This window comes from Panicum virgatum, chromosome 5K, assembly GCF_016808335.1.
Source record: "Panicum virgatum strain AP13 chromosome 5K, P.virgatum_v5, whole genome shotgun sequence".
Lineage (NCBI taxonomy): Eukaryota > Viridiplantae > Streptophyta > Magnoliopsida > Poales > Poaceae > Panicum > Panicum virgatum.
Window position 1 is genome coordinate 57,237,663 of NC_053140.1, and position 27,369 is coordinate 57,265,031.

The 27,369-nt window shown below is 44.8% G+C and overlaps 4 protein-coding genes and 1 long non-coding RNA gene across 7 annotated transcripts; 3 read left to right on the forward strand and 2 right to left on the reverse strand.

Annotated features, from left to right (window-relative positions):
• Positions 1-274: 274 nt before the first annotated feature.
• Positions 275-6,020, reverse strand: LOC120708913 (protein RESISTANCE TO PHYTOPHTHORA 1, chloroplastic-like). Its single transcript, XM_039994347.1, has 7 exons — positions 5,544-6,020; positions 4,014-4,209; positions 3,239-3,449; positions 1,617-1,786; positions 1,471-1,538; positions 655-763; positions 275-559 (listed from the first exon to the last, which is right to left on the reverse strand). The coding sequence occupies exons 1-5, from the start codon at positions 5,879-5,881 to the stop codon at positions 1,512-1,514; spliced, it is 942 nt and encodes a 313-aa protein (XP_039850281.1). The 5' UTR covers positions 5,882-6,020; the 3' UTR covers positions 275-559; positions 655-763; positions 1,471-1,511.
• On the forward strand, positions 2,273-3,348 carry LOC120708916. The gene is made up of 2 exons (XR_005689513.1): positions 2,273-2,644; positions 2,926-3,348. It is a non-coding gene; the product is annotated as an uncharacterized LOC120708916 (long non-coding RNA).
• Positions 6,021-7,125: 1,105 nt separating the features above from the next.
• LOC120708912 (CLP protease regulatory subunit CLPX1, mitochondrial-like) lies at positions 7,126-12,523 on the reverse strand. The gene is made up of 15 exons (XM_039994346.1): positions 11,789-12,523; positions 10,678-10,739; positions 10,390-10,490; positions 10,183-10,262; positions 9,811-9,861; positions 9,599-9,673; positions 9,455-9,532; positions 9,259-9,315; positions 8,842-8,912; positions 8,660-8,759; positions 8,446-8,550; positions 8,155-8,217; positions 7,949-8,071; positions 7,720-7,878; positions 7,126-7,538 (listed from the first exon to the last, which is right to left on the reverse strand). The coding sequence occupies exons 1-15, from the start codon at positions 12,446-12,448 to the stop codon at positions 7,470-7,472; spliced, it is 1,854 nt and encodes a 617-aa protein (XP_039850280.1). The 5' UTR covers positions 12,449-12,523; the 3' UTR covers positions 7,126-7,469.
• A 6,488-nt stretch (positions 12,524-19,011) lies between these two features.
• LOC120708917 (protein root UVB sensitive 6-like) lies at positions 19,012-23,733 on the forward strand. Of its 3 annotated transcripts, XR_005689515.1 has the most exons (14): positions 19,014-19,456; positions 20,164-20,262; positions 20,351-20,464; positions 20,724-20,795; positions 20,881-20,991; positions 21,090-21,209; positions 21,439-21,540; positions 21,636-21,708; positions 22,143-22,223; positions 22,315-22,379; positions 22,501-22,602; positions 22,689-22,889; positions 22,958-23,220; positions 23,315-23,733. XR_005689515.1 is itself a non-coding variant. In XM_039994350.1 (13 exons), the coding sequence occupies exons 1-13, from the start codon at positions 19,148-19,150 to the stop codon at positions 23,024-23,026; spliced, it is 1,518 nt and encodes a 505-aa protein (XP_039850284.1). In that variant the 5' UTR covers positions 19,014-19,147; the 3' UTR covers positions 23,027-23,221. The 3 variants fall into 3 exon arrangements, 1 of the variants encoding a protein (XP_039850284.1); XR_005689514.1 differs by having other exon boundaries at positions 19,012-19,456; positions 22,689-23,220; XM_039994350.1 differs by lacking the exon at positions 23,315-23,733 and having other exon boundaries at positions 22,958-23,221.
• Positions 23,734-24,478: 745 nt separating this feature from the next.
• On the forward strand, positions 24,479-27,284 carry LOC120708918 (2-C-methyl-D-erythritol 4-phosphate cytidylyltransferase, chloroplastic-like). Its single transcript, XM_039994351.1, has 12 exons — positions 24,479-24,708; positions 24,896-24,987; positions 25,073-25,141; positions 25,545-25,600; positions 25,687-25,766; positions 25,852-25,934; positions 26,018-26,095; positions 26,247-26,315; positions 26,507-26,575; positions 26,712-26,758; positions 26,846-26,936; positions 27,019-27,284. Exons 1-12 carry the CDS (start codon positions 24,594-24,596, stop codon positions 27,070-27,072), a joined length of 903 nt encoding a protein of 300 aa, XP_039850285.1. The 5' UTR covers positions 24,479-24,593; the 3' UTR covers positions 27,073-27,284.
• Positions 27,285-27,369: the final 85 nt, after the last annotated feature.

The window sequence follows — 27,369 nt, forward strand, 5'->3', positions numbered from 1 at the left end:
GGAGAAAAGAAAAGGGATTGATGCAATTTAACCTGCACAGTCACGGCCGGCGAGCCCCAATGAGTCCGTCTGCAGTATGGTCATCTAGTTTTGGTAAGGGAGACTTGTGATAACTAACTACAGCAGGGAACCGAGATGGACGCGCTAGGCAGAGATCCTGCAAGTGCTGTCTGCGAAGGGCGTCAAGGCCGGACTGGGATCTTTTGCAGTTGTAGTCTATTCCCCCCCCCCCCCCCCCAGGAGACCCTAGCAAAAGAGAATGAAACTGGCCATGTGAACAAAGTTACTCTTGCATCAATCTTTCAGCTCAAGCTCGAAGGCTCGCCGTTCCTTATCTTTTTAAAAAGGACCACAGTATGTCTATTCTGTCAAGAAATCTGAAAGCACTACATCGAGAAATCTGGTATATGGTGTCAGTTTTTATTGTCGTTATAACTGCGCTTATGCGGTACATACAATGCAACAAAGAAACATCACGGCCATCAGAGCTGTTTGAGATGGTCTTCCTGCCCATCGATAGCTAAGAACATCCACCACATTGCTTCTTGTCTCCTGAAAACTGACAGACAAAAACAAATATACAATTTCAGTCCACAGAAGTAGCAAATTTGAAAAAAAAAATCATTATTAATCATATGTTGAATGCCTGTTTACCTGACATCCATGCTGACCATTTTATGATATCAGCTACTTGCAGATGTAAAGTGTTAGGTCTGATTATTTTTGTTTCTTTTAGCCTGGCAGGCTTTCAAGGCTTGAACCTCTGTTATGAAAAGGAAGTGACGTGGCTCTAGTTAGTAAAGATAATATAATGCTCTAGACTATATCAAGACTAATACTAATATGCAGAATCTGCTAAATATTTCTGTTTGAAAAGTCAACATCAACTGTCACATGGCCACAAATGCAACCAAAAAGAGATTAGAGTGTGGTACTGATCTGACAATCAAGGCAAATCTGTTATGTCTGTTCTCCATGACCCCTCAGGACAAATAAATACACCGCTCCAGAGTATACAGTAGTACTTGAGCATCATTTTGTGGTTTGTTTGAGTGCAGTCAAGCAGTTTAGGAAGTTGGTCTGGCAAAGCTTTAGTAATTAGTATACTAAGCCTTGAATCCTAGAATTGTCCAGCTTGAAACCAACTGTTGCACCCATGTCGATGCAATGATGCATGCGCCAGGATTTCCACATGCATGGATTTCCCATTAAAAGAATGACATGGAAAATAAGAGAATGCCAAAGTCCAAGACAATGCACTTAATAGCACAAATTGAAACAATGCTTTATTTTTTCTCCAAACCCAATGAAAATGCTAATGATCAGTAAATAGAGTTTATTCAGGATATCTTCTAGCACTTGTTATATGCAGCCAGTCATTCAAGCTGTGCAGACAGAATATGATTTATATAAAACATATGTTAAGAACTTAATCCTGAAGGAGCAAACAACATTAACATGAAAAAGTACCTTCCATGCATACATCACCAAGAAAGCACACTGAAAATCTTTTACTCCGAACTTTGAAGCCATCCAAGCTGTGCAGAAAGAATATGCTTAATTATATTTTAATGACTTAATCTGAAGGAGCAGCAAACATTACTATAAGAAGTTACCTTCCATGCATACATCACAAAGAAAGCAACTGTATCTGCTGACCAGACAACAGCGAAGGATTTCACGAAGAATGGAATTATAACATTGATCAGGGGAATAAGGAGAAATAAGTAGTTGAGCGCCTCTTTCTCCTTGTTTGAGCAGTCACGGGCCCGAAGTGAAGGTATAGCTGCAGAAGTAGATTACACTCAGTTACTAAGAAAAAAGTCCCCTATGCAGTATGCAATAAACAACAAATAGGAGTCAGCATTTTTCAAGAACATGGCCACAAAGTTTTAGATTATTGTAACTCCAACACCAACCGGAGGAATTTTTATTGAATAATAATGCTCAAATATTGTTTCCACCTTTCCTCAATACCATCAAGTGCATTTAACTAAAATAAGGTATCAGACTATCAGAGCTAGTGGCCATAAGTTTGATACCTCGCTAAGGCAACCGCGGCCACATTAAATCCATTTCCATACGCAAATGGATTTTAAGCTTGAATCTGTTAGTTAATTCCACGAATAGCACAAAAGACTCTCCAGAACAGACCATAGCCATGGATCCTTCAAATGGGTGGTATTCCATATGTTACAAAATCAAATAGAACTGATTATGTCTCAGATTTCTGAATAATGGATTGCATTGACATTGCGCTTTCAGCTTAAAGTCTACAAAGCATATCCAACTGTTCAAGTAAGACAATAGTTTGGCAAAAGAGCAAGAACATATTTCTTGAAGATAAAAAAGAGAAAGAACATAGCAGAAAGAGAAAATAGTTCAATCTCATCATAGACCATGGTAGGAAACAAATTTTCTTGAAGTATTTACTATAACTATCTTAAAATAAATGTTTTTTGCTATAATATGCAACACTATGTATGCCGAATCACCAAAAGCAAACACAGGCTGAAATGAATATACTACAATATAATGTTTCCAGCTAGTTAAACACTATTTTCCCATGTTTCAGAACAGAAAGTTTAAGGTTGACACTAGTCATTGTCAGTAAAATGCTAGTTCCTGCACCTGATTAAAACAGGTGTTATGGATTGACTAGAGATAGATGGAATAGCAGAGATACCCTAGATAGCTGCCCCTCCTAGGGAACTATCTTAGGGTTTCCTCTTGCTTGACTCAACTGATACATGGTAGTCTCTTTTATAGAGACAACTTACTTTATCCCTAAGTAAATATCCTAACCGAATCAATCTACCTTATTTCCTTCCTAACTTATCTCTTTCCTAACTAATCCAAGGTGGGTACTGTCCACGCGGTACTATTCATGCTACAGTACCGCCCATCCTCCTATCGTAACAACAGGGTTATTATTTAATTTTAATACGAATTATAGTTAAAATTAATCCATAGAAGCATGGGTAGATAGATCATATGCATCGGCAATTCATTTAGAACTGCAGTGCAACAAAGACAACATGCACCGATGGCGTAAAGATCTCAACTAGGTCAGTGCGACACAATAAACCCATCACTTCCAATTCTGGAGTGTGAGGAAGAAAGAGCAGTTCAGGACTGCAACACTGATGTAAACATTATTAAGTTCTAGTAAACCATATCAATTGAAGTGAAAAGCCATGCTCTTTCTAGGAACATAACTTACAAAATTCTTACTTACTGAACATCCAAATGGACCACATTCCCATCAACCTCCAGATGTCAGGCTCATTTGATGGAAACACGAGATTGAAGGAAAGGGCTCCACCCAATAGCATGGAGACGTATCCCTGGACTTCAAAAACAGTGTACAGGGCACTTCCAGGGACAGCAGGGTTCTTTGTTTTCATGGACGCCCTCGGTGCAAAGGTTGCCACAGTCTTCTGAACTGCCTGTTGTTCAGCAACGTATCATAATTACAATCAGGAATGTATCAGCAATAACAACTGTGTTGCACAAACTGGAGGATCATAATTCACACACACATAAAATTAGTTGATTCAATAGCGAATTTTGTTAACTGTATCAGCAAAAGATTTCTTTTATATAAATCTCCTAAACTACTGAGCCATAGAAACTAAAAATAAAAATTTGGATTGATGGTACAACATCTAAAGAAATTACTCCTCTCCTGCTAAAATCAGGCCTGGGCGTTCGGTTCGGTTCTTCGGTTTTTTAAAAAAATTTGGTTAGTTAAAAATAGGAACCGATCGGTTATTTAATTTTTTATTGACCGACTAATTCGGTTTCGATTAATTCGGTTCGGTCTTCGGTCATACCCGAACTGACCGAATAACCAACACACGATTACACAGGCAAAGAAGAAACATTTATTCGTATCCATAGTTGTTATGATTGACGGGATAATTTGTATCCATTGAAAAGGAGCTCTAGACTCTAGACATTTCGGATAATTCGGTTCATATCCATTTATTTCGGATAAATGTCAAACAAACCTTCTTGAGCTCCTTTTCAATCTTGGGATTGACGGGAGGCGGCTGCTTCCCTGCCGATGAGCCAGCCGAAGCAACTAACTCCCCGCCACCGCTTTCCTCCCCTTCCAAATTGTCTCCCACGGTGGATGCCTCGGCCGCCGCAGAGCCGGAACCCGAACCATCGGTTCTTGCACGCACTAAACTGAGCTTCCTCCGCCTGCATCCCGGATTGTATCAGCCAGGATTGCAGCAGCACTCACAAAAAAACAACTCGGGAGCTAGTTAGTTTATCAAATAGTTCACAATTTTCTCAAGCTCTAGAATCTAGACAGCAACCAAAGAACTTAACACCTTATAGAATTCTAAGGTACTTGCAATTATTTATTCGTATCCATAGTTGCTAATTGGCTACTGACTTATTGAGATGTTAAAAGCTGCAATTGGATTACAAAGAAAACGATTTTTCTCCATCTTGGTGTATTGCAATGACAGGACAACAATTTTCCTATATTGTAATACCAAGAGTTAAAGCCATGATCAACTGTATGCAGCCTAGTCTAACTTACAAAATTAAAGTATCCCTCTGGATTTGTAAAATAACCTTCACAAGATGGTAATAACCAAAACTTTTTGTGATAAACTTTAATGTAACACCATTATATAAAATGGTATACATGGCTACCTTGATGGTTGAAGTAGATGCATTTTATTAAGTGAAATATAGAAGGAAAACGCAACTAAAAATGAAAAAGGCACACGGTAGGGTATGTAAATATCACAGATAGATGCATAACCAAAGTGTAGATTTAGAAGTCACATACAATTACTTAAATTGAAAGGTAAAAAAGAAAGACTGCCAAAAAAAATGTGACGAACCAAAGAAAGATAAATAATCACTAAGCAGTGGACAAAATCTAGAGACCAGATGAGGGGGCCCTTTCAGTAAAAGAGTACAAAGTAGCTGAGTATATTTGCTTACAGTGAAGAGCAATTTACCAGTTTTTTGGGGTTGAGAATTCAAAGCTGTAGTTAGTTCTCTTGAGTTACGATTAGGAGTAAAGGGTAATACCAGATTGCTCTCTTGACTTCTATGTGTCCTTACATTTCAATACAAAACATGTAGTAGTTCGAAACCGCAACTGATTAGATGAATGCTGTGATTTAGTAATCAGACTAGCTTCCTTGATCCTTGTTTCAACAACTTCCTTTGATCCTTGTTTCCTGCTCTAATTACAAATTCTTCAACATTTTACAAGCAAACTACAAATGTACTATGCAAATACTGGAAGAAAGTCAGAATCAGGTTCTGCAGTTAAATGACATCTATGTCATGTGGGAGGCTAGTTATCATCGATTCAGTGATATGAATAACACGAAAGCATAATGCTGTGTGTTTCTAGGACATCTTTTATGCTTATCGAATTGATTTAACTTGGTTTAATCACTATCCACTGATTATCCAGCGTATCACTACCGTTAACAACACATCACACAAGTTCAGTAACAATAGCGAAGGATCAGAGCAGCGGCTATGTGCTATCCAAGTCTTACTCGGTGCCCTTGAGGCGGAGGATGTTGAACTGCTCCGGCGTTAGGATAGCCCGCCACTCCTCCTCCGACTTCTGCACGGGCCCTGGCGGCGGGGTCGACGACGACATCGCCGACACGCTCGGCAACCTCCGTCCCGCCGCGCCGCGCGATAGAGACACCGCCGCGAGCCCCCTGCACGGCCGCGCCGCGCTCGAGAGGGGCACGAGGCGGTCGGCGCGTGGCGTGGCGGAGGCGGAGGCGGAGGCGGAGGAGGCGCAAAGGCGGAGGAGCCTGCGGAGGCGCGGGGCGGGGAGGAGCGGCGGCGTGTGGTGGGCGGAGAAAAGGAGGGACTTCATCATTGGGACTTGGGAGTGGAGGGGAAGAGGTTCGGGGGGTGCGATGGGATGGAGCCGCTCTCGGCGAGGATGACGACAGCGCGGCGCGGCTATCGGCGAGGACGGCGACGGCGCGGCAGCCACTGCGGCAGTGCGGCCCCTCCACCCTCGACTGGAACTTCGGAAGACGGCGAGGAGATGTTCGTGGGCTGAGATGGGCCACTGCGCGGCCTGCCAAATCCACTTGCCGAGGCTCACTGTTGGATCGGCAGTGTGCGGCTAGGATCTGAATCCGTGCCTTGAGCCCCCGAGAGTCGCCGTACCAGCGCGTCCCGCCGTCCCGGGATTCTAGGCCGACGACACTCGACAGGCCCAGTAATGGCCGCGTAGGAAAGGCTAAGGCCCAGTGGTCACCTGAGTGTGGGCTCGCTCGCTATAGAGCCTCGAAGAGCCTGCTGGAATGTGCAGAATTGTTAGCTTGCTATAACTGGAAAAAAAAAGGCGGGAGGAAGCGTACCTGATGATCTGCAGCAAAGATGCTAAAGATGGGACAAAACAATAGCCAAAACAAGAATTCGGAGTGATTTGTTTTTTTCTTAAGTCGAGCTACCCAAGATATTTTGCATAAAATGAGGAAGATAGGGTGAAAAACTATATGCAGATGTAGTATCTATTTATCCCAAGTTTCAGTGACTGACCCCTTTCGTCCATAGCAAATAGATCAGCTAAAGCATCACACTTGGCTTCTAACCGGGCTTCAACCTCCCAAGCCAAAGTTCTCTGATAATCGGCCATGTCCTGCAGTCCATGCAAAAGGAGACGTTTCAAAAAGTTCAGTTGTTTTTTCACTCTTTGACAAAAGGCTCACAGCTCCCCTGCCGTATCTCCTCCCAATCTCCGCCCCCTTCCCCGCGCGAATCTCCCCTGCCGTATCCTCTTCCCTCCGCCATTACCAGTCTGCAATCGTTATCCGGTTCTGGCAGCGGCATCGCGGCGCGCCGGCCGGCCGTCGTTTTGCGCCGCTGTTTCGGCGCGCCGGAGACGCGATGCCGTCGCTAGAGGCAACTGGTGCTGCTGGGGCCAGAAACCGTGTGAGCGTTCGCTCGCCGCCATCGCCATCACCGAAGGCGCGCACTGTTCTGTTTGGGCTAGGAATCCAGGAACCATCAACCATGCGTTCTATGGCTCACCGGCGTCGCCAATTCGCCACCATCGAAGCCGCAGACAGTTGCTAGTGTACATTTTATTTAAGATGATACTCAGAAATCTTGATCCGTGTGAAAATGCGCCTTTTTTATCATATCAGTAAAATGATGATCTTTACAACTTTGCCAGCAATAATTGGGCTGCCCCGTTGGGGGCAGCACGAAAAAATGGGGAACAATTTACTTGGCAGGACGGTTGCTCAATCAAACGGCAACTCCTGTTTACATGGATTACAACAAATGGCGCTCTGGATCTATCTGCTCCTCCGAGCTCAGCAGGAACGGAATCAAATTACAGGCGATTTGGTGAGCAAGACGGAGGTAGTGTGAGTGTTGGGTAGACTTGTTACATGATGTACGAAGTTGGTCAGAACTCAGCATGTACGCTTCCTCCCGTCTTTTTTTAGTTACAAGCTAACAATTCTCGACAGCATGTACGCTTCCTCGAGCTCCCCTGCCAAACTATCGTTAGTTTCCTGCACGTGAAAACAGACGTTAGCAGAGCCAGTGAAAAGGTCTATTTTTCATTTCAGTGCTACCTTTCACCACAAGGATATAACATAATACCACAGCAAAGCAAAGATGATCATGAGTCAAAAGCTCTATGTAAGGAAGAAATTTTACAGTATTACTGTTTCTTGCTTGACAGCAACGTACCCGTAAATTCATCACATTAGTTCTTCTTATGTACTGATCCAATGCACCATCTCCTCGGAGAATTTTAGCCCCACAGCCCCGCCTATCAACAGAACCAATTGCCTCCTCATCAACCACAACCGCGTCTACTCGCTCATTTCCTGTTTTCTCGTCTGGGGTCTGCTTAAAAGGAGATATAATTTATGGATAAAAAATTGCATCTTGTTACAGAAAGGGTCAAGAGTCCTACCTCATACATGGCCTCCAATAGAATGGTTTCCAAGATGGCTCTTAAACCACGAGCCCCAGTATTTTTAGCTATCGCCTTCTTAGCTATCAATCTCAGTGCTCCATCAGTGAAGTGTAGCTTAACCTGATGAACCAATATCGCAATACAAGATTCGTAATGATCCATACAGGAAGATATGTTATGATGATAGGTTTTCGTGGGCTCACTTTGTTCAGGTTAAACATTTTCCTGTATTGTCTGGAAAGTGAATTCTTCGGTTCTGTCAGAACCTGAAAGCAGATAAAATCATTTTAATGAGCTTCACCATGCAAGAGAATTTGTGACAATCATGTAAGAGATTCTACTGGAGTAATTAGTTATCATCATCATCATAACATGCCAGCACCAATGCAAATACCAGCAGCATGCTACCTATACTTTTATCTGAGTACAAATGTCTACAGCGTTAACAGCATTGAATAAAGAAGTAGCGAAAATTCTGCGTTTGCCGGAGCTACCTGAACAAGCTGACCTTCATTGAGAGCTGCCAAACTTACTAGAATGGGCAAACGTCCAATGAACTCTGGAATTAGACCGTACTTTACAAGGTCACCACTCTCAACCTGTCAATGCAAGTGGATTATCCAGTTAATGAATATGTGAGGAACAACTTTTGAGACACAAACGACTGTTCCCTGGTATTGATTGAAAAAAAAATGAGAGTACTCTTACAGATTCTAACAAAGATGAAGTAACCATTGGACTGCTAGCTCCAGAACTTCTCATATTTGTACGAATGGGTGCCCCAAACCCTATAGATGAATCTTGGCGCCTGATTCATATCAGAAGATAGGGTTCAATTTCTGTACGCAGATTCTTTGGAATAAGAAATCTACACATGAAATTTGCAATACCTTTCAGAAATAGTCTTTTCCAAGTCTACAAAAGCACCACCGCATATAAAAAGAATATCTGTCGTGTCTATCTGCATTATCAGGAGATTCTGTTACAGGCATGTGACACTGAAAACAGTTAAGAACAAAGATGGATTTAGGATGCCCATGATACCTATCCAAATAGTGATAAAATACAGAATATTTGTGCCTTGCACACTTTTAGCACAGCCAGTGGGTTGCTGTTATTTGGTTGTCAGGAAATGCACTTGAAGTATCAATACTTCTTTAGTTAACTATGTACTCTAGTACAGTATCCTTTTGACAGAAAGCAACCACCTAAAGAACTGTTTTCATTCAACTGAATCCAAATTCGACCATATGATATTACAGAAAACATATTCATCAAGGACCATGTAGAGTACTAGAGTATGTAACCTGTATGCTTTCACTGCGAGAATTCTTGCGCGATCCTTTCTCAGGAATACTGACAACCTGCAGTAGAAACACACGCAAGTACTCAACATACACAGGTTCATTACTGAAGTCTCTTGACAGGCAGTTCAAGATAGTTATAAACTCCTAATTCTGAAGCCATCAAATAAAAAGGTCAGTAACATGTGTCTTCACTTACAGTTCCTTCTAGGATTTTCAACAATGCTTGTTGAACACCTTCTCCAGATACATCTCTACTGACATTTGCGCTCTCAGCCTGAAACAAGGTACTGCTTATAAACCTCATGTTAAATAAGCTATGCAAAAAAAAAGGAACCAGTACCTTCTTTGTTATTTTATCTATTTCGTCTATGTACACTATCCCTTGCTGGGCAGCTTGAACATTATACTCGGCAGCCTGAACAAAATTTAGAATGCCATGAGGATTCTGGAATAATCTGATTTTCTTATGTTCCCTATTTGTGGATCTACATAAACAGATAAAATACGATTAAAAAACTAAAGGAAAGGAATGTAAGGTCCTGCTACACGTACCACTAGTAACTTCTGCAGTATTGACTCTACATCCTCCCCTACATATCCAGCCTGCATAATGCATCAAAGTTTAGTTTTAGTTCCAAATTTGAACTCGCATTCACAGCTACTCCATATAGACTTCAATCCAATCAAGAGTCTACACATGTACATAACAGATGGACATGATAGACGAGGAGGACGAATAGATGGAAACCATAAATACGATACTGAAGAATTGTGTACAATGAAATCCAAAATAGTGAAAGAGCACGAATAAAGTTAGCAGCTATGCCATGTGTTAAGCATTCATAAATCAGTTTAAAGGATTTAAGCAGGACACTTTCCTAGCCATTCTAAAGAAAATAGTGCTTAAATCACTAATGAACTTGCCTGTGTTAATGATGTCGCGTCAGCTATAACGAATGGTACATTTACAATACGGGCTAATGTTTTTGCAAGCAATGTTTTTCCTGTCAGCAGATAAGATGAGAAAGATTTAACTGTCAGCTCCAACTTATATAGTAACTCTAGTTACACATGTGTAAGGCATCCTTGGAGGTATGGAAGATGATTTTTTTAAGAAAAAAGAATATTAACCTGAGCCAGTTGGGCCCATTAGGAGTACATTGCTTTTATCTATTTCTACAATATTTTGATCATCATGTGCAGCGTCTGGAAACTCACAATTGGCAGCAGATCTGGATACAACAGCAACACATACATGTCAGGAAAAAAAAGGCATGACATAGCAATTGGCAACTTGCATTTACATAAAACCATATGAGCCGCACATCACAAATGTGTAATAAAGCTTAGTAACTTATCGCTGATATTGTAGAGAAGTTAAAAAAAACTAAGGCAGGTAGTTAAAGAGCAGAGACTAACTCTTTCTGTACATTTGCATTATATATTCTCTTGTAATGGTTGTATACAGCTACAGATAGCACCTGCGAGGAAAAAGTATTTGTGATAAGTAAGTTGAAACTATACTGCACTTAGAAAAGGGTCATGGTGCCTGAACACTCATGCATTTAACTCCTTTCCATTAGCGAAAAGGATGCATAGTCAGCAACCCTGCTTTTAACAAGATGTATCACAAATTACATTCTTTCAACTACACTAGCATATCAGACGTGTTTAGGTTGTTCCAAATAGAAGTAAAACACTGCTACCTCCTGTTAATTTAGTTCAGGACTTATGTATATATACACAGAAATGTCTCACACACAAGTCATGCAATCCAACTGCAAGTGCAGTTAGCTGCATTGATAATAATTTTCGAGCAATTAATGTATCAAAAAATCCAGCTAGTCTCCATGTTAAATTCCCGCAACAAAGTTTAGGAAATCCGGCAATCCGTACCAAACCACCACCCACCAAAATCCATCAATCAAGATGTGAAGCTATTATGTGACCGAAAACTTGAAAAAAGGGCACGATGCCGATACTAGCATGGGATGAAGAAACTGTGGTGGTTGAGTTGGGTGACGCTGTGACAGTGACACATTTGCAAAATTCAATCATCATTAGTTCATCAATTCGGCAATCCCCATCAGAGATCTAGCTCACACTATGAGTTCCATGAGTTCAAAAGGGGCACATCCCCTGGTCTATTTGTGTGACAATGAAATAATTCCCAAGTTTAAAGCCAACGAAGCAGGAAATGCAATGCCCTCCATGGTGAGTTATCATTGACTACAACAACCATCTGTACTATCTTCGCGACAACTATAAACTAATAAAATATTAGAAGCCCGTCGAGATCCATTGAGGTGGCAAACACAGAGAGGGCAATTCTGCATTGCTTCAGTTCTTCATAATTTCAGGAGTCCCTACTGATTCTCACCTAACATCCCGAATTTGCCCACTCAGACTTAAGCCACAGCTCTATAGAAGGCTACAGCATTGTTTCAGCCACAACTGCACAAAGTCACATTAACCCGAAATTCGCACGAATTGTAAAAAACGAAGGCAGAATTGAGAACATACGGGGCACCTTTTTTGCCTTGGCCTGCCCGATGACGAACTCGTCAAGCCTCCGGCACATCTCCCGAGGCGTCGGCAACTCATCGCCCAGGCTGGCTCCACCCCACCACTCCCTCTTAGGCGAGGCGCTCGTACCCTCCCCTCCCGACGGTGAGTCCCCGCCGTTACCTCCGCCGCCCCCGCCTCCACCTCCTTCCTCCCTCTGTCTCCTCCTGTTCGGCTTCCGTCGCGGATAGTGCGGCATCGGCATCGGGGGCGATTGCGGCAACGGGGGAAACTCATCCGGCGGGCGCTCCGACAACATCCTCTTGATCCGATCGGCGAAGCCTCCCTTATCCGCGTCCTCTTCCTCACCCCCGATGCCTCCGGGGATCTCGAGGAACGCGCCCCGCAGCGGGTCGATCCGGTGGGCGCGGAACAGGAAGGCCGCTCGGCACGCCGGGCACACGCCCGCCCCGTCATGTTTGTGGCTCTGGGCGGCCTCCACGACCCCCGCGGCGGCCGGCGGGGGCGCCGGGAGCTGCTGGAGGGAGAATTGGACCGACATGTGGGCGTCGCAGCGCGGGCAATTGGCGTCGGCCCGGATCCGGCTGCCGCCGGAGCACCGCCGCACCGACGACGCCGCTAGCGGCGCCGCTGCATCCCGGAGCTTCGTGAAGGTCCGGAACATGGCGATGTGTGTGGGGGCGGAGCCGGGGGAGGGGGGGCGATGCGGACGGAGGTGGAGGATGGAGATAGGGAGGAAGTGGGAAGTGGGTGAAGGTTCCCCCCGTTCATATACGGGCGGAGGAAGTGGGAGAGTGGGATTTGATTGGGGAATCTCTGGCCGTCGGATGGGGTGACGTGGAGGAATCCGGGCGCGTCGGCTCCGGAGCTAACCGTCCTGCGGCCCGGAGCGGTTAACGGCCGGGGTCGGGGTGCGCGAGTGTCGCGGGCGGGGTAGGGAAGGATGGAGGCCGACGCGTGGGGCCACCGGCTCCCGGGCGAAGATCCGCTGCCATGTGGGGCACGTGGGGCCAGCTGCGGACGAGCCTTATCTGCCAGGGATGGGATGGGATGGGGGAGCATGCGCCCCCGCGTTATCGCCGGGATCGCCACCACGCGGGTGCTGTGCCGGGAGGAGGAAGAAGAGCCATGCTCTTTACATGCCCTCCTCCACTCTTGGCAGCCGCTGCCGTGGCCTGTGGACCTGTGGCCGTGGCCTCAGCCTTCACGTCTCCTCAACCCGGCGATGCTGTGCCGCCCCATTGTTTGCGCAAGTCCTTATCATCATGTTAGCGCGCATGTGGCGTGCCACCGGCAACGAGTTACCAGCGCCACAAGCAAGGAAAAGCCAGCTCGATTCTTTCAGCTGGCTCAGAATCAGAAGATCAAATAAAGGAAAGTGGTCAGTGCCACGCAGTCTATCTGGAACTGGAAGTGAGCGAGTGCGATTAATGGCCAGCTAACCCTCTGATCTTCATTCATGTGCGAGTGTCAACGTCGAAATTAAAGCAGTGCGAGTAAAGCGAGGGTCGTTTTCGCTTTTCCGATGGAATGAGGAGTACTGAAGGAACCAAGGACTATATCCGAGCTAGCTGAGCCATCATTGAATAGAGACGATGTCTGACCGGAGTATTTGCTTTTTTTTTCTCTTTTGTTTTTGTTATAAGCGGCTTGTGTTTTTTTGCACCACGTGCACGCACGTGACGTGAGGACGGGATCTGGATCCTCTGGGTCCAATCGCATGTTACATGCGCAGTGAATTTGGCGGAGAGTCTTGAGAGCAAGTTTGGCCTATCTTCCAGCTAGGTGGGCATTCGGTTCTTCGGTTCGGTTCGATTCGGTTCCTCGGTTTTCGAAGAAATTCGGTTCCTAGAAAATAGGAACCGATCGGTTCCAAGAAATTTCAGGAACCGAGTATTTCGGTTCTCGGTTATTTCGGTTCGGTTTCGGTTCTAACCGAACTAACCGAATTTTTTTACCGAAAGCTAAGATAACAAGAAAAATATACATGTTCTATAGCAAATTTAGACAATACTTCCTCTACTTTAGAGAATAATAATTGAGAAGAAAACAATAACAATATAGTAAGAGAAATACATAGCAATTGAAGTATGATACATCACATGTAAACTAAATATACTCTTACAAAATGCAAAGTTTATGTAATTCGGTTCTTTCGGTTAATTCGGTTACCCGAGGGTAGGAACCGAATTTTTTTCGGTTATTTCGGTTCTTCAATATCTGGAACCGAACAAGGAACCGAATTTTTCGGTTCCGATTATTTCGGTTTCGGGTCGGTTCTTCGGTTTCGGTTAAATTTGCCCACCCCTACTTCCAGTTCCAGCCTACTCGTACAGTAGCAAGCTCTTTACTATTAATACATAATTCACTCGCCTCTCACATAAAATTCTTAGTTTTTTAATCAAAGTATGCTGTAAATTTACAACCCATTTCTCCTCTCTCCCTTCTACTCTCTCCTTCACTTAAGCATCCAGCTTGGATATAGCCTCTTATACTTGCTCTGAGAGTACCAAGAGGAACACAATAGCGGTGGGGACCACATCGCAATTGACATGCATGGATATTTTTATTTGTTTGTTTTTTATGAGAGAGAGAGAGAGTTGCTGCCAAAATCAAAACATCCCTGGGTCATATTGGGCTTTCCAGGGAGGACGAATGTATGGAGAATGGACTGGGCTGTTCATTTCTCTGGGCTCAAAAAACAGTGTCTAGCCCAAATATGAGTGTAGTATGTATATTACTGCCAAAACAATTATTGGACACAAGTTTTTTTTTTAAAAAAGGAACGAATCATGACTAGTGTTAAAGGTATCCCCAGGAGGGTGGCATCTGTGCGGTCACTCCGCACTCGAATTGAACCGCGCCAGTGAGTCGTGGAATGCTCATCGTCATCAAATCTGCTCGTCACAACGCATGGCAAGAGATACAATTTGTTTCCCTGTTTTGTCTCTCCTATACATCAGGCTGCATATGCTTTTAAAACAAACCAGGCGCACACTTGAGTATCCTTGTAGGCTTTCTGTTGTTATTACCATGGATCCAAACTACTCCCTCCGTTCCAAATTATAAGACATTTCAACAATCTTAGAGAGTCAAGGTTTTTTATATTTGACCAAATTTATATAATAGAATAATGACATTTATTATATAAACTAAGTACCATTAGATTCTTTATTAGTTATATTTTTATAGTACATCAATTTGATATCATTAATTTTTATATTTCTTTCTATAATTTTGTTCAAACTTGAGATTGCTTTGACTCTCCAAAATTCTTGGGATGTCTTATAATTTGAAACGGAGGGAGTATATGGAGGACGATCAGGAGATGAAGATGAGCTCATGTTGTTCTCACATGAAAGGGAAGGAAGTACTTTTATAGTTTCCATGATCTACTTCAAGCAGCTAGCTAGCTAGGATCATGCTCACCTGCTATCTAAGCCACAAAAGTCTTTTTTAAGATAGAGAGGAAGAGCGCGCGCACGAGAGAGGATGGCACGCGCGCGGTAGGCGCACATATCCAGGGAGGCCGAATGTGTGATTGATCTTGGTTTTCAGGGGAACCACCGGCCCAAACGTAATCCACGTTTTGAGAGGAAGGAAATTTCTTTAAGGCCCGTTTGTGTGTTTTTGGTTGTTCACTTCATGCCTTGGTCCATCAGGCCCGTCAAGCAGATAGGGAGGGGGACTACAGGAGAACAAAGCCTACTCTGCCGACTGTCCTTTTTTTCCCCCTCATTGCACTATCCCAAATTTTGTACCAACATTAATCAATGGATCATCTATCCACTCATATTTTTATTACATTTTGCACGCACTTTTTGGTGTTGTTTTATTTAGCGGAGCACGGGAGCACCTCGGTCGACAGTGACGAGCGTGTGGGCAGGACTGCAGGAGAAGAGATTTTGTGACAGGCTGACAGCGCAGCGCAGCTCGTGTCCTCACTCTTTGCACCTTCCGTACTCTTTCAATTGAGCAGAGAGATGGGAAGGGGTTCAAACTGAAACCTCCCGATAGAACAGATCAGAGTTCTAACTTTTTTTTATCAGAGTTGTAACCTTTTTTTAAAAAAAAAATGAGATCAGAAATTCAGAATTCCCTTTTTGTGTTTCCAGTGCGTGGGGTCTTGTCGTCCCTTTTGACGCGAAAAGTTTCGACGTCTTGCGAAATCCTCTCGTCGTCCTTTACCACCAACATTCAGAACTCGACGGCTACCATGGCGCGTGAATGTGATCGGATCGCTCAACGGGTCCCACCTTATCCCCTCCCGTTCCACGTCAGCGCCCCTGTGACCGGAGAAACTGAAGTCTCAATCTCAACTAGAAGCGACATCCTCTACGGGGCGCAGCGCACCATGCCGCATGGGCGCGCCACGATTAACACGCAAATAATCTTCCCTCCTGCGGCATCTGGACACACCGCGCCCACCCCGTGTTGACACGTTCGCCCATGAGAGTATATGCGCGCACCTGCTGGCGCGCGTTCGGTCAACTACTCCAGGAATCTCATGGCGGCCATGCCGTGCTCTTCACTGCTGCCGCTGCTGGTACCCATCAGAGTCCTTAATAATTTCTTGTTCCTGCAAAAAAAAAAGTCTTCCTCCGTCGGCAGCAGCAGGAAGAGGGATGCCGCGGCGGGCTCTGGAAATGGCGGGTGGTGTCAAACGCTGCGTGCGCCACGGCCCGGTGCTTACGCGGACGAGTTCGGGGTTGAGTTCGCGCGAACGCACGCACGCGGCGCGGCGAGATTGCGCGACTGTCTCAGAGTTTCGGTTCAGATACTGGCGGCCGCGTCCGCCGGCCATGCCGTTTTCTGGCCGGCTGGCTTCATTGACTCCTTTTTTTTTAATTTTTAATTCCCCCTTTAGCTTCGATGTATTCGCCCGCGGAATCCGATTGACCGGGTAAGCAGAGTAAGGGGCCCTTTAGTTCCCAAAATTTTTTGGGACCGTTTGATCACTAATTAGGAGTATTAAATATAGATTAATTATAAAATTAATTACACAGATTGACGGAAATCGCAAGACGAATCTATTAAGCCTAATTAATCTATCATTAGAGGTTGTTACTGTAGTACAACATTGTCTAATCATTGCATAATTAGGTTCATTAGATTCGTCTCGCGATTTCACCCTGGGGTTATGGAATGAGTTTTGTCAATTATTCACATTTAATACTCCAAATTAGTGGTCAAACGGTACAAGTTACTGTAGCGCGTGAAAATTTTTGGGAACTAAACGGGCTCTAACTAGGGCTTGATTAGATGTTACTCGTTGGTCAAAAATTAAGTAGTACTCACTCTGTTTCAAAATATAGATCGTTTTGATTTTTTAAATTTATATATTTTGTTATGTACATAGACATATATTTGGATCCCTCCTGTTGCTCTCCCCTCGACACGACTGATGATTAGCGCTATCGCTTCGGTTGACCGCAGGATGGTGGTGATGGGCGCGTTCAAATTGCGTTTCGGGTCAATCGCTGAGCATTGCTAGATGACAGAAGCGGAACTAAGATATGACCATAGTGAAGCGGAACTAAGATATGACCATAGCGGAACTAAGATATCGCGTTCATCGCATAGCTCGAGGAACATTGGGCGAGGGCGATGGAAGAAACAGAGACTTAATTTTTTTTTAGAGATGCCTAATCGAAGTTCTCATCAATGCAAAACAAAACCATTTTCCAGTGTATGTTGAGTCCAAAAAGAGGAGTATTCTTATAGTCCTCAACAAAAGAGGAGTTTTTTCCCCGGGTTTTTTGGGTGTGCAATGAGGTAGCAGTCTCCCTGCGATCCGTCCAAGACGCTGGACTGGTCAGAAAAGAGAACGAGGTTCTCTGCGGAAAACGGACAGGGCTTTGTTCTGATTGCTCGAGTACAACGTGACGTGTCGTCCGCCATCACCCGCAAGCCGCAACAAACAGAAATAGTAGTGTTGTGTGCAGTGCAGTGTGCTCACCCTTCACCCCGATCAAGTGGACCGCAAGTTTTTTTTTTTGAAGGTTCGACGGGAAGTGGGCCGCAAGTTGTTAGCACCGCAGGCAGAAAGTGTGCAAGCCGCGAGAGAGACAGAGAGGGGGCACGCCAAACGTGCCGGCCGGTGAACCTGGGAAGAGGCTTTGACCATCCCACCACGTCTCTGCGTGCGCCGAAACCGTGCGGTACACGAACGAGAACGGGTAGCCCCAACCAAAATACACGAGCCGGTATTCCGTTCGAGGTCCGAAACAGCAGAAATTTTTCGTGTCAAAGGTCGTTCGATTGCCGCGACGAATCCACCACCAAACTCCACCCGGTTATCGACCACTTCTCGTGCGGGTGACAAGTCAATGCAGTGCAAGGCTCGAACAAGCCAAGTGAAACTCGAGCAGGCCGGCCGGGCCGAGCCTGGACGGGCGGCGCATGGGGAAGAGGCCGATGAGCAGCACCCAACTGCCAACCACGACCGGGCGAGGCCGAGAACGACGGCCGGCGGCCACCGGACCAGCCCGCGCCACGGCGGCGTGCTGACGGGACGGGAGGGGGAGTAGAAACAAACAAATAAATAAATAAATCTGGCGCCCGCACGAGGCCGCAGCGGCGGGCGCGGGGCCACTTGGGCGCGTCGCGATGGGGAGCCGGCAGCGCCGCCCAGCCACGAGGCCACCTGCCCGCCCGGGGAAAACAGCGGCGCTGCGTGCCAGCCCGCCACTGTCCAGTCTCCCCTCCTCCCGCTGGGCTTCCACTTCCACCGGCGGTCCACCTGCCGCTCGCCCACCACCCCGTCCCCCACCTTGCTTCCGTGACACGTTCGATGACAGGTGGGCCAAGAGCATCCACCCTACCCCACTACCCATCGGCAGTCAGGAAGGGTAGCCAAGTATAGGTTGAAACTGTTGCGTTTCGCCTGTCTGGGGCCCGACGCCAAGCTGGACCACCACACCCTCCTCTGGACAACGGATGACGGGTGGGCCCTCACTGACCTGCCATAAAGGTGGGGAATGAACCGTGTACATTGTTTGGTGCACGCAGTACAGACCGGGGGGGGGGTTACGAAATTATTGCTCTCGTATTATCGATTTATACCGTATATATACTTTACGACTGGGAGTAGTATACAGCAATTTTCAAAAATGAAGTAGTATAAAGCATTTCTCTCTCTAGCGCTCGCCTCTCTGCATCTTGGCGTTGCTCGCCTCGTCCGCCGGCAATTTATAACCCTCGCCTCTCTCTCTCTCTCTCTCTCTCTCTCTCTCTCTCTAACCACTGCCAGCCACCTCTCTTCTCCGCACCCCGTCGCGACCACTCGCGAAGTAATTCCCGTTCCGCACACCTGACTACGCCGAGGCCCCGGCGTCGCCTCCGCCCGCCGGACGCGGAAGCCATGGCGCCGGCGGTGGGGATCAAGCGCCCGGCCGCGCAGACCATCACGCTGCCTCCGCCGCCGTCGGTGCGCGACGTCCTGTGGTCCACGATCCCGTCGCAGCCCGCCGAGGCGCCGCCGGCCGCGGAGAGGGCGCCCGCGCCGCCGCTGGAGGGGTTCCTGTGCCTGGAGGAGGTGGACGGGAGGCGGTGGAGCTACGTGGTGGACCGCGGCGGGGCCGTCAAGGGGAGGGGCCGGGGCGGGGCGGCGGGCCCCGCGGGGGCCTCCGTCAGGGCCGTGTCGCTGCAGTCGCCGCTTCCGCCGGCCGAGGTGAGCACTTGGGTGGAATCGCGACTCACTGTTAGGTTTGGTGTTGGTTACGAACTTGCGGTTCATCTGACGGCTCATTGGGGGAGAGCGGATTTTTGGGTAGTTTGCTTGGTTGATTGGTAGGCTGTTTTTCGGTCGGATTGATGATGTATACGAGGCATGGCCACATGGGATTTTTGTTTTATGGGTATGATCTAATCGGAGTAGATGTTTTTTTCTCGTTCATAGGATGTACACTTCCTGATTGGAGTAACACCGGTGTTTTCGAGGTAACTCGAGACAAAATTGGGGGAAGTTTGGTTTGATCGAGAATTCCGAGGCTGTCAATTTTTTCGTGTTTTTAAGTCCGTATGGTACCTTTATCTTACGATGGTTCTAGTTGGTTCACCTAAATTCGTAGAGAATTGGACACTTGGGTGGGTGGATTATATGCGAGATTTATTGGTCTCGCCGTGGAAAAGTATCAGAATAGCGGGTGGATGCTTGTCTCAACTCAATCAGTTGGGAGGTTGCATCCTTATTTATTATTGTCCCACCTAGGGACAATTACTTCTAGCTCACCAGCTTTGTTGATTTTAGTGTCGTGCTACCTCTTCAGCTTTTGGTTATCTATTAGTATAAGGATTTGTTAAGTGGCATTTGAAATGTTAAAGCTCATCCCATCCATTGCAACTGAAAAACTAAGTGACTGTGGAATATGGCTGCAGGAAATAATGGCATTCATAAGATCGTATGTCGTACCTGAAGGGTTTCCAGACAGTGTTACGCCTTCATACGTCCCATACATGACCTGGAGGGCTTTGAAGGTATATTGCAGGATTATGTTCACTAATCAGTCATCACCGCTACATGCAAATAAATCAGGCTAAGTTCAGCTGTTTGCTCTTTACTTAGCATTTCTTTGGTGGAGCAATGGGGGTATTTACGACAAGAACCTTGCTGAGCTCTGTTGGAGTCTCTCAAAGTAAGGCTACACCAGGTGCCATTGCTATCAACTGGATCCTCAAGGTATTTTTCTCTCTCTTTCCATTCAATAACCCACCAAAGAAGTTAGTATAATGTATCAAAATCATAATCCGTTAAAGGAGTACTGTCGATCCAGTAGCATGTCCACAATGAAAACCAGTAAAAGGAAACTACCAGTAGGTTAATGGTGCGCTTCAATAATTGTTGTTGGGTATTTTTTTTGCACAAGATAGTAGACATATACTCTGTTCTGTTATGTGTCTTGTAATGCAATATAACTGTGATTGCACTTGTGTGCCAGGATGGTGCTGGGCGTGTCGGTAAAATGCTTTTTGCACGTCAAGGAAAGAAGTTTGACTACGACCTAAAGCAGGTAAACATGTGTTCACTTTTGTAGGATCCACTTCCAATTTCTTGGTGTTCAATTTGCATTCAAACTGAAACAAAATCATCTGCAGTTGCGGTTTTCTAGTGATCTCTTGCTGGAGATAGGAGCTGGTATTGAATTAACTACTGCAGCATTCCCTCAATTTTTCTTGCCTATGGCCTGCGTAGCAAATGTTGTAAAGGTTTGCCCTCACCAAGCATTAGCCATTCTGTTTTGGGATTACTCTATTTCAAAAGTGTTGATGAACATGATTTTTTTTTTGTTTCACACGATATTTAGAACGTCGCTGCTGTTACATCAACCTCAACGCGCACTCCAATCTATAAGGCCTATGCAAGAGGAGAAAACATTGGTGATGTCACTGCTAAAGGCGAATCTGTTGGGAACATTGCGGATCTGGTAATTATCATGTGCTTTCTTCATATCTTTCTTGACACTCGCTGACAATGGTACATGCAGCTGAAACATTCTTGTAGTATATTAGAAGTTGCCCTTCTTTGACTAAATTTTATTTGGCTTGTCAGCACACTACAATAAATACAGCATGTCCTCTTTTGCTTGCTTTGCATCCATTTGTTAAGCTTGATCTAGCAGCTACCCTGACTTCTCTTTGTTGTTTCACCTGAAGTTGGGTACTGGTCTGAGCATCTTTATCTCAAAAAGGAATCCATCGCTGGTGACTTCATTTGCCTTTCTGTCCTGTGGATACCTCCTGAGTTCATATCAAGAGGTTCGTTGTTCATATTCTTCTAGTGTATCACTGAGCATATTTAGTTTTCTGAAAGACTAAAATTGTTTAATTATAAATTGATTGTATGTTAACAGGTGAGATCTGTTGTGCTGAATACCCTAAACAGGGCAAGGTTTACAGTTGCAGTGGATTCCTTTATTAAAACTGGTAGGTCAACTCACATATGTTCGGATTGTTCTGGGTGGTGCTAGAAATAACTGCACGTCTATCCATATTCAATTTGTTTATTGGATCATTGAAACTCAAAGAAAAATGACCTTAATGTCATATATAAACTGGGTTCAGAGAGCTAATGGATTTTAGCTGCACGTAGATTCTTTTGGGCAATGCTAAAACATCCTGGAAACTTTGCTTTTTAGCATGATGCTGTAATGCTTCAGATCTATAAAAGCATCATACTGAAGATGAAATTGAAATATTGTTAAACACACTTCTTATGTTTCATTCACACAGTCTTATTCTAAGCTGGGAAGCTTGATTCTGACCTTTCTCGACACTAGGGGTATTAAATAGAAAATTTGAAATCACATTCGCTTGGCTGTACTTTATCTAATAGTCTTAATCTTTAATTTTATATGTAGGTCACATTCCCTCCTTAAAGGAAGGAAACTCACAGGAGACGATATTTAATCCACCTTGGCGGCATGAGCCAGTTGCAATAGGTTTGTGCAAGTGTTATTCAGATTATGGTCCTTTCCTAAGAGTTACGACACTGGGGATAATTTTTAATAGTATTTTTCAACTATATTTCAGGTTCACGATTTGGAGAAGCATTTCAAGAGCCTGCTTCATTTGTTGCCATCAGACCTCTATTTGAGGTATGCCCTCCCTGGCCACCAGCATTGGAAACAAACATATCCCAACAATACTGTGTTTTCATATATATGAATGTTTCCTGCAATTTTAATTCGCTCTTTTGGTATGACCAACATTTTATAGGATGAGAGATACATAGTAACATATAATCCAACAAAGGATAAAGTATATGCTTTGCTCAAGGACCAAGCAAAATCAGATGACATTATCAAAGCTGCTTTCCATGTAAGTATTTTTCTCACTGCAATGCAATTGCTATGGTTGTTTTGGTTTCTTTATCAAATACTCAGACATGGTGTTCCGATTTACAGGCTCATGTGCTACTGCATTTCATAAATGCATCACATGCACGGAGGCTGAAGCAGAAGCAGAAGCAGAGGCAGGCAAACCCGGACCGATCAGACTATGGAAGCCTGTACTCAAGAAACATGGATTTCCTGGCACACATCGCTGAATCTTGCAAAATCGTTTCTTCATCATATGGAACATTCAAGAAGAAAGCGAGAGAACAGGTAAAAACTCCCTGTCTTTATGATAAATGCACTTCTTTCCCCCAACCACATTTTTGTTTCTGTTTCAGGGTTGGATAATGTCCGAATCACTGCTCAACCCTGGAAAGGCTCGATTGTGTGGGGCAAAACCACTATGAGTCTACTGTCCTTCTGTTTAATATATCCAGGGGATGATACCATCTTAAGTTTGTCAGTTGTGGGACTAACTTTGCTGACAAGGCCGGATGCTCAGCTGTTAGGAGCTGAACTAACATATGTTGGCGCCCAGCAATAGGTGTGAATCAGTGAAACCTTCAATTGCAACTCCCATGGAGAGCAAGTCACGCGATGTGTAAGTTACTGATCGTTTTCTGTTTGAACCTTGGCCTCTTTCGCCGAAATGTCAAGTGCTGATGGTTTTATGTTCGGATTCTGGACTTGAACAGGAAGAATGCCTGAATGAAGATGAATAAAACAATGCAGTGGAGAAATGGTGAGCTGGTTTGCACGCAAGGGGTCAACGAGTGGGGACTTGAAACTGCTAACTGCAGACTAGGAGCTTGTATTTATGTTCGCTGTATCATACATGGTCTAGCCATCCTGCTGTAACCTGTTTTTCGTTTTGGTCGGCTGCGGAGCTTCTTTGTTTTGAGTGTCCTTGGAGCTGTTTCTTTTTTATTTTCTTCTTCGTCTGCTGACTTGCGGTACTCGAGAGCTGCTGATCCTCTTCCTTCTAACTTAGCACCCTTTAGTAAATTCCAGTTTTCTCGGTGAGTCATCAGTCATGCCGTCGATGACGGTTTCCATCTTGTACATACATGCTCGGTAATAACTTGAAAGCCTTTGTGTTTCTTTTTCCTGGGAAGCCTTCTTTGTGTGGATCTGATTTGTTGTTGACTTGTGTTACAGTTTTCTGGGAAGCCTTCTATAGTTCTGCGATTCTTCTCTCGTGCTTCTGCTTCTTTGCCTCTTCTTTGGTACCGACGCGACAAGGTTCGGGGCTTTAGGGCCGGCGGCCTAGAAAAAGCAGGACGGTCCTCTCGAAAACAAAGCACGACGAAATCTGCAAGCACAACAGTTCTTTTTAGTTTGGCGCTGCCTTTTTTCTTAGCTGTTTTGCACCTTGCTTTTGACGACCCACAGTAGTACACCAATGTGAACTTCGCTGCCGTCACTCGTGGAAAGAAATTCGATCGTTTTTACATGGCGTAATCATAGTTGACTGTTCCTAGTCCAATCATATATCTTGGATCTGAGATTCTTCTTCAGAAACTACGGTATTCAACTGAGCGACATAAAAAATTTAGCAAACCATGTGCTGAAAATGGGCTGATACTTCGAGCAACACCCAGGCAAATCCAAGTATTTTTTTAAAAAACGGAGAGAGTGGAGACAAATCCAAATATACATCTACAGTAAAATTAAACTTACTGTGCAAAATTACTATAACTATGTAAACCACCTTGTCTAAATAGTAAATACACTGACACCTCAACAAAAAATAATCTAAACAAGATGCGACAAATGGAGAACACGTGATGGGGAAATGGAGAATTGTGGACGGCGTGGATTGACCGGAGCGCATAACACGAAGGCAAGAGATGCTGAGCCTCCACTCCACCTCCATTCCGGTTGTCGCCTCTCTACAGTCCGTCACCACCAGCCGGCAGCCACCCTCCACCCCTTGGCTTCCCCCTCGCGTTCGCAGCGGTCAGCGCCTCCGAGATGGAGCTCCGCCTCTGCCTCCGTCTCCACGCGCCCATCCCTCCTGCGGCGACGCCACCGCCACCGCTTTTCCCGGCGCCCGCGGTGCTCCCTGCGTCCCGCCGCCTTCGGACGGGTAAGGATTGCTTCAGCCTTCAGCACAATCGGTCACCGCTTCTTCGTTTATTCGGGAGCCTGGCTCCGTCAAAATGCCGGGCCGCGCGCAACCATCGGTGTGCAAATTTTGGCGAGTTCCGATAGGATTGTTCATAGATGCTGCCTACGCTGAGAGGGGCCTTGATTTTGTTGCCATTTGTGGTCAGGTGGGAGCTTCGGGGTCGCTCTTAGCGCTCCTAGGCGGCACACGAGGCGTTCGAATCCGGCAATCCGCGCTGCCATAGCCGACGGGAAGCAGGTACGGTGGATATCAGAAGCCACGGGGGCGGTGTCTTGTCTGTTGACTAAGAGGGGAAGCACTGACATGAGCTTTGTTTTACCAGGGTGTGGCTGTGAAGGAGAGGAGCGTCTCGGTGATCCTCTTGTCCGGAGGGCAGGGAAAGAGAATGGGGGTATTGTGCCTCTTCTGCTTTGAACTTGTCTTTGGGTTTTTGGTTGTGACAGTGTGAGGGCACTTGCTCTTTAGTTCTCGTACATTGATTCGGGTTAGGTTCGTCAGTTTGGCGATTCCAATCTGGGGACCGTAAGGTCACTATGGCTTTTCTTCAGTCACTGATATTGGGGCCTTTGAAGCAACAATTCATCTAAAACACAATGCATCAAGGCTGTGCGTCCTGTTGAAAAATCGCAGGGAAATGAACAGACTACATAGTCATTCTTGTTGCTATAACTATAAGTGTAGATGAATTTAGCACTGTAAAAAATATTTGTTTTACTAGCTGTGAGCCTGTGAACTTAGTTTCCCCTTCCAATGCTTGATCATTTTGTCTAAATTCCGCACATCCTTTTTAACAGGCAAGTATGCCAAAGCAGTATCTGCCACTACTGGGACTACCAATTGCACTGCACAGGTTCATTTCTCTAGCATAGATATTTTCAAATTTCTCAAGTCGGTGAGGTGATGTGGACACAATAATCTTTACATTTTTTTCCACAGTTTAAAAACATTCTGTCAACTGAAGGAAGTCAAAGAAGTCGTGGTAGTGTGTGAACCAGACTACCGTGATGTATTTGAAGGTTGCAAAATTGTCCACACTCTATATTCCTTGACTTAGCTATGCATTTATCTAAAGTTGTCAAAAATTGGCATCCACTTCTGCAGGTTCTATTGAGAACTTGCAAATACCTCTTAAATTTGCACGCCCAGGAAAAGAGAGACAGGATTCTGTTTTTAACGGACTTCAGGTCAGTGATAATCCACTTTTATATTGCTTCTTCTGCTCCTGTGCATAAATATCATAGAGATTTTGTGTATTGTTTGTTCGCAGGAAATTGATGGGGACTCGGAACTTGTTTGTGTCCATGATTCTGCAAGGCCCTTAGTTTCTTCTGAAGATCTAAAAAAGGTTAATCATATTGTCCATGATCCACCATAATTACATCATAGCATGTTTGTTTGTAGTGTTTTGGTCGAGGGTGATCAGTTTTTTTTTTCCTGCCGTAAATTGCTTTACAGTTTGTTCAAGCAATAATATTTATTTTGATTTTACTGATTAGGTCTTAGAAGATGCTGCTGTGCATGGAGCAGCTGTTCTTGGTGTGCCTGTGAAAGCTACAATAAAGGAGGTGATTGTTTATATCATTTAGATGAATTGCCAATTTGATCTTACAAATAGCATCGACCAATTTCTTATGTGCAACAGCTATACAGTGTGGCCTACTAAATCTTATGCTTACTTTTTTGCTGTGTAACTATCATCAATATAGCATTCTTGATGGGGGTGTATAACATTCCTTTCTACCCATATTCCCTTCAGGCCAATAGCGATTCTTTTGTCGTAAAAACCCTTGACCGGAAGACTCTCTGGGAAATGCAAACTCCACAGGTAATCATACTATTAACTCTGCTATGCATTTTTCTTTTTTTCCCCTGTTCCTGCACACAAGAATGTTTTCCCCCTCACTTTTTTCTATTCATTTCTGAGAAACTGCAATATTACAAGAGCATGTTTTCTATTGTAGGTTATGAAGCCCAATTTACTCAAAGATGGTTTTGAACTTGTTAGACGGTTAGCCTTACTTCTTACTTCTTGCCAAATCAAAATAACAGATATACTGCTTCTAAGCTCTCTGCTGACTTGATTTTGCCATCGCAGGGATGGCCTTGAAGTCACTGATGATGTATCCATTGTGGAATATCTCAAACACCCAGTCTATATCACGGAAGGCTCTTACACAAACATTAAGGTATTCCTGAATAACATTTCAACTATAATGTCCTGAACCGCTTATTTGAAGACATAACTTTCAAAATGTGAATTTATTGCAGGTGACCACTCCTGAAGACTTGCTTCTGGCTGAGCGCCTGATGAATGAGAAATGATAGGCAAAAGTAACAGTTTGCCTGGTTGTACAGACAAATGTGATTTTGAATTTTTGTGGCACAGCATTCACCAGCACTTTCCTCAATTTTGGAAACCAGAAAATAATTATGGAGCTCGTACACGAGATAGCTAACCTCTCTGTAAACATTCTTTTTATATCAATGAAAACATGGCAAGGTTATCTGCTGAATTCATACTTTGGCAGAACAAATGGAGCTCCGATTGCTATTTTATTTTTTTCTGAATTCATACTCAGAACAAATGGAGCTCCGAGTACTATTTTAATTTTTTTCACA

Excerpts from the sequence above, each read along its gene's own strand:
- LOC120708917 (XM_039994350.1), top strand. The coding sequence starts at position 19,148 with ATGGCGCCGGCGGTGGGGATCAAGCGCCCGGCCGCGCAGACCATCACG. Across the intron at positions 20,263-20,350 it reads TGACCTGGAGGGCTTTGAAG|CATTTCTTTGGTGGAGCAAT; the intron begins GTATATTGCAGG and ends CTCTTTACTTAG. Across the intron at positions 22,224-22,314 it reads GCATGAGCCAGTTGCAATAG|GTTCACGATTTGGAGAAGCA; the intron begins GTTTGTGCAAGT and ends ACTATATTTCAG.
- LOC120708912 (XM_039994346.1), bottom strand. The coding sequence starts at position 12,448 with ATGTTCCGGACCTTCACGAAGCTCCGGGATGCAGCGGCGCCGCTAGCG. Across the intron at positions 8,913-9,258 it reads CTCGCAGTGAAAGCATACAG|ATAGACACGACAGATATTCT; the intron begins GTTACATACTCT and ends CTGATAATGCAG. Across the intron at positions 8,072-8,154 it reads AAATGTTTAACCTGAACAAA|GTTAAGCTACACTTCACTGA; the intron begins GTGAGCCCACGA and ends TTGGTTCATCAG.
- LOC120708913 (XM_039994347.1), bottom strand. The coding sequence starts at position 5,881 with ATGATGAAGTCCCTCCTTTTCTCCGCCCACCACACGCCGCCGCTCCTC. Across the intron at positions 3,450-4,013 it reads TTGAAAAGGAGCTCAAGAAG|GCAGTTCAGAAGACTGTGGC; the intron begins GTTTGTTTGACA and ends GCTGAACAACAG. Across the intron at positions 1,539-1,616 it reads TTGTGATGTATGCATGGAAG|CTTGGATGGCTTCAAAGTTC; the intron begins GTAACTTCTTAT and ends CTTTCTGCACAG.
- LOC120708918 (XM_039994351.1), top strand. The coding sequence starts at position 24,594 with ATGGAGCTCCGCCTCTGCCTCCGTCTCCACGCGCCCATCCCTCCTGCG. Across the intron at positions 25,142-25,544 it reads GGCAGGGAAAGAGAATGGGG|GCAAGTATGCCAAAGCAGTA; the intron begins GTATTGTGCCTC and ends CCTTTTTAACAG. Across the intron at positions 26,759-26,845 it reads GGTTTTGAACTTGTTAGACG|GGATGGCCTTGAAGTCACTG; the intron begins GTTAGCCTTACT and ends TTGCCATCGCAG.